The sequence below is a fragment of the Dipodomys merriami genome, unplaced genomic scaffold (assembly GCF_024711535.1).
Source record: "Dipodomys merriami isolate MVZ:Mamm:240054 unplaced genomic scaffold, mDipMer1.0.p SCAF_477, whole genome shotgun sequence".
In the NCBI taxonomy this organism is placed as follows: Eukaryota; Metazoa; Chordata; class Mammalia; order Rodentia; family Heteromyidae; genus Dipodomys; species Dipodomys merriami.
Genome location: NW_027206043.1, coordinates 296,496 through 300,106, shown reverse-complemented (window position 1 = coordinate 300,106; position 3,611 = coordinate 296,496). Strand labels below are relative to the sequence as shown.

The 3,611-nt window shown below is 48.4% G+C and overlaps 1 protein-coding gene across 1 annotated transcript; it reads left to right on the top strand.

The window, feature by feature from the left end:
- Nucleotides 1-1,901: 1,901 nt before the first annotated feature.
- Nucleotides 1,902-2,831, top strand: LOC138808821 (olfactory receptor 7A40-like). Its single transcript, XM_069995029.1, has one exon. It carries the CDS (start codon nt 1,902-1,904, stop codon nt 2,829-2,831), a length of 930 nt encoding a protein of 309 aa, XP_069851130.1.
- Nucleotides 2,832-3,611: the final 780 nt, after the last annotated feature.

The window sequence follows — 3,611 nt, the reverse complement described above, 5'->3', positions numbered from 1 at the left end:
CCTTGATCAAACCTTGCCTACACTACTCTTAGTTTTTAACCCTTCACTTTTCCTCATCCATTCTTTTTCATAGTTTGTAGTGACTTTTGTTATGCTATTCCCAGATAAGGGAGTGATAATTTGCTTTGATAACATTTACCTCCTGCCAGACCTACTCCTTGTTATCTCCTCTGGGAAGAGGGGATATTGGAAGATCTATCAGTCCTTCCCTTCAGCAGTGCCCATTTAACATCCACGTATCACGATGATGCTGGTGGTGGTGAGGATGGTGGTAATGGTTGATATAGATTCCATCTATGAACAAAATCACACAATATTTTGCCTTTGAGCTCAGGATGCATTTCAATTCTTTTTTTTTTTTTGGGGGGGGGGGTCCGGTCGTGGGCCTGAACTCTGGGCCTGGGCGCTGTCCCTCAGCTCTTCAGCTCAAGGCTAGCGCTCTACCACTTGAGCCACAGCGCCACTTCTGGCCTTTTTCTTTTTGCTTATGTGGTGCTGAGGAATCAAACTCAGGGCCTCAGGCATGCAAGGCAAGCACTCTACCGCTGAGCCACCTTCCCAGCCCCTCAATTCATTTTTTTCCTTACCTATTTTCACATTGCCTGAGTCAGAGATACCAGTAGTTCAGGAGTAAAGTTGCAAAGGTGAGCAAAAGGCAAGATCATTTTTCCAACCTTAACTAGATTCCCCTTGTGTAGTAAACTCTAGTGATACTTTACTGTCCCAGTACCTTTGCCTTTGAGATCTGGACTCATTTTTCTGAATTACAAAAAATTATCTTTAGTTGTACAACCTTTTAAAGGTAAAGTACTTCAGTTTTAATTCACCATATCCATATATGAGTCAATGCATCTTTGTTGTTGTTGTTGCTTGTGGGACCTGAACTCTGGGCCTGGGCGCTGTCCCTCAGCTCTTCAGCTCAAGGCTAGCGCTCTACCACTTGAGCCACAGCACCTCTTCTGGCTTTTTCTGGTTGTGTGGTGCTGAGGAATCAAACCCTGGGTCTCAGGCATGCGAGGCGAGCGCTCTACCCCTGGGCCACCTTCCCAGCCCAAGTCAATGCATCTTGATCCATAACACCCTTCCCGCGTTGTCTCTCATCATTCCCAACCTTGGGAACTAACAATAACAACAATGAAAGGGAACAATGTCTGGTCAGGGAGTGTCCGTTTGTCTTTCTGACATAGTTGAATAAGGCCCTCTCCATTATTCTGTGGGGCCGGCTCTCCTTACTCTGTACCTCGGCCAATGGCCTTGTCATGTGACTGATTGTGACTATCAAAAAGAAGCACTTTCCTCAGGGCCTTTGCACTGGCTGTTCCTGCTGCCAGGCTCACACTGCTGCAGATGACTTTGTGAGTCCCTCAAGGGGGGGGTTCCCCTGGTCACCGTCAGGTTGTTTTTGTCTGAACTCGCACCCCACACGGACATTCCCCATGTCTTGTATCCTCCCCATCTCCTTCCTCCCACCTGATAAGCTGTGACAGTCTCGCAGTTCTATAATTCTGTGTTAGTCCACATGTATTTTTAGTTTGTGCGCTTTCATTCTTACTCATTAGGTGTCAGGGACATTTGAGTGTGAGTTCTGATAAATCATGTTCCGGACGGTGCCAGTGTGTTCCACAGACGCCGTCAATTCATATCTTTGATATAGGTCCTGTTGAGGAAGGGCTGAGCGTTGATACTGAAGATCCAAACCAGCAATCGTCAGGGAGCAGATTCATTCACAAAACAGCCACCTGCTTCTTACTGTGGAATCCATGAAAGCGCTTGTTTCAGGTGAGGTTTGTGCTGACTTTGTTCTGTTTTCTCTGCCTCTGGTTCCTCCTGTCCCCATCTCTGTCTCTCTGTCTCTGTCTGTCTGTGTCTGTGTGTCTGTCTGTTTCAGGTATATAAACTACATGGAGCTGAAGAATCATACATATATCTCGGAATTTCTTCTTCTGGGAGTCTCACAGGACGCCAGATGGCAGCCCATCCTCTTTGGCCTCTTCCTGGCCATGTATCTAATCACAGTGCTCGGCAATCTGCTCATCATCCTGGCAGCCATCTCCGACCCCCGTCTGCACACGCCCATGTACTTCTTCCTCTCCAACCTGTCCCTGGTGGACGTCTGCTTCACCTCCACCACCGTCCCCAAGATGCTGGTGAACATCCAGACCCACAGCCAGGCGATAACGTATGAAGGCTGCATCATGCAGATATACTTTTTCATACTCTTTGGGGTTTTGGACAATTTCCTCCTGACCGTGATGGCCTATGACCGCTTCGTGGCCATCTGTCACCCCTTACACTACACGGTTGTCATGAATCCCCGGCTCTGTGGATTGCTACTCTTGGGGTCCTGGATCACGAGTGCCCTGAATTCCTTGTTACAGAGCTTGATGGTATTGAGGCTCTCCTTCTGTACAGACTTGGAAATCCCCCACTTCTTCTGTGAGCTTAATCAAGTGGTCCAGCTGGCCTGTTCAGACACCATGCCCAATAACCTGGTCATGTTCTTTGCAGCAGGGTTCTTGTTCTGTGGGCCCCTGGCGGGCATCCTCTACTCTTACTGTAAGATTGGATCCTCCATCCGGAAAATCTCTTCCGTGCAGGGGAAGTACAAAGCCTTTTCCACCTGTGCGTCTCACCTCTCCGTGGTGTCTCTATTCTACGGCACGTGCTTAGGGGTGTATTTCAGTTCTTCAGCCACGCAGAACTCACACTCGAGTGCCACGGCCTCGGTGATGTACAGCGTGGTCACCCCCATGCTGAACCCCTTCATCTACAGCCTGAGGAACAAGGACCTCATGGGGGCTCTGAGGAAGCTCTTCAGAGGAAATCCATGAGAGCAAGTTTTCATGGCATGCCTGTGTTCATGGGCTCTACAGCATTGAATCAAACATTGAATACTCCTCCCCTCCTCCCCACTTCCCTCCTCCTCCCCCTCCCTCTCTCCCTCCCTCTCTCACTCCCTTTTCTCCCTTCCTTCCTCCCTTCTTTCCTTCCCTCCCTCCCTCTCTCCCCCTTCCTTCCTCCCTCCCTCCCTCCCTTCCTTCCTTCCTTCCTTCCTTCCTTCCTTCCTTCCTTCCTTCCTCCCTTCTCTCCCTCCTTCCCTCCCTGCCTTCTTCCCTCCTTCCCTCCCTGCCTTCTTCCTTTCTTCCCTCCCTCCCTTCCCCTCTCCCCATCCCTCCTTCTCTCCCTTTCTTTCTCCTTCCCTCCCTTTCTTTTTCAAAAAGCTACTCACTATAAAGCATAGAACTCACCCTGGTTGGACTCCAACTTGTGATCCTGCCTGCCTCAGCCCCCAGAGAGCTAGGATTACGGGCATATGCCACTACAACTGGGTCAACTACAATTCTTTAAGCATTCCATGAAGTAGAACTTGATTTTCCTCTTCATCCTCTGGAGGGTGGATTCCTTCCAACTGGTTTAATTTAAGCAACTTCATTACTCTGTTTTCTTGTCCTTTTCTTGTGTGTTTTATGGCATATTTATTGCAAGCCCATTCCACATTCCTATTTATATCATGTTGTGATGAGTTATGCCACAATTTTCAGTTTTCCATTCATATCCTCTTTCTATATTGCTATTAAAGTTTTACTCCATTATTACAGAATGCACCAAGC

What these genes read in the sequence shown, in the direction of transcription:
- LOC138808821 (XM_069995029.1), top strand. Translation starts at nt 1,902, where the DNA reads ATGGAGCTGAAGAATCATACATATATCTCGGAATTTCTTCTTCTGGGA.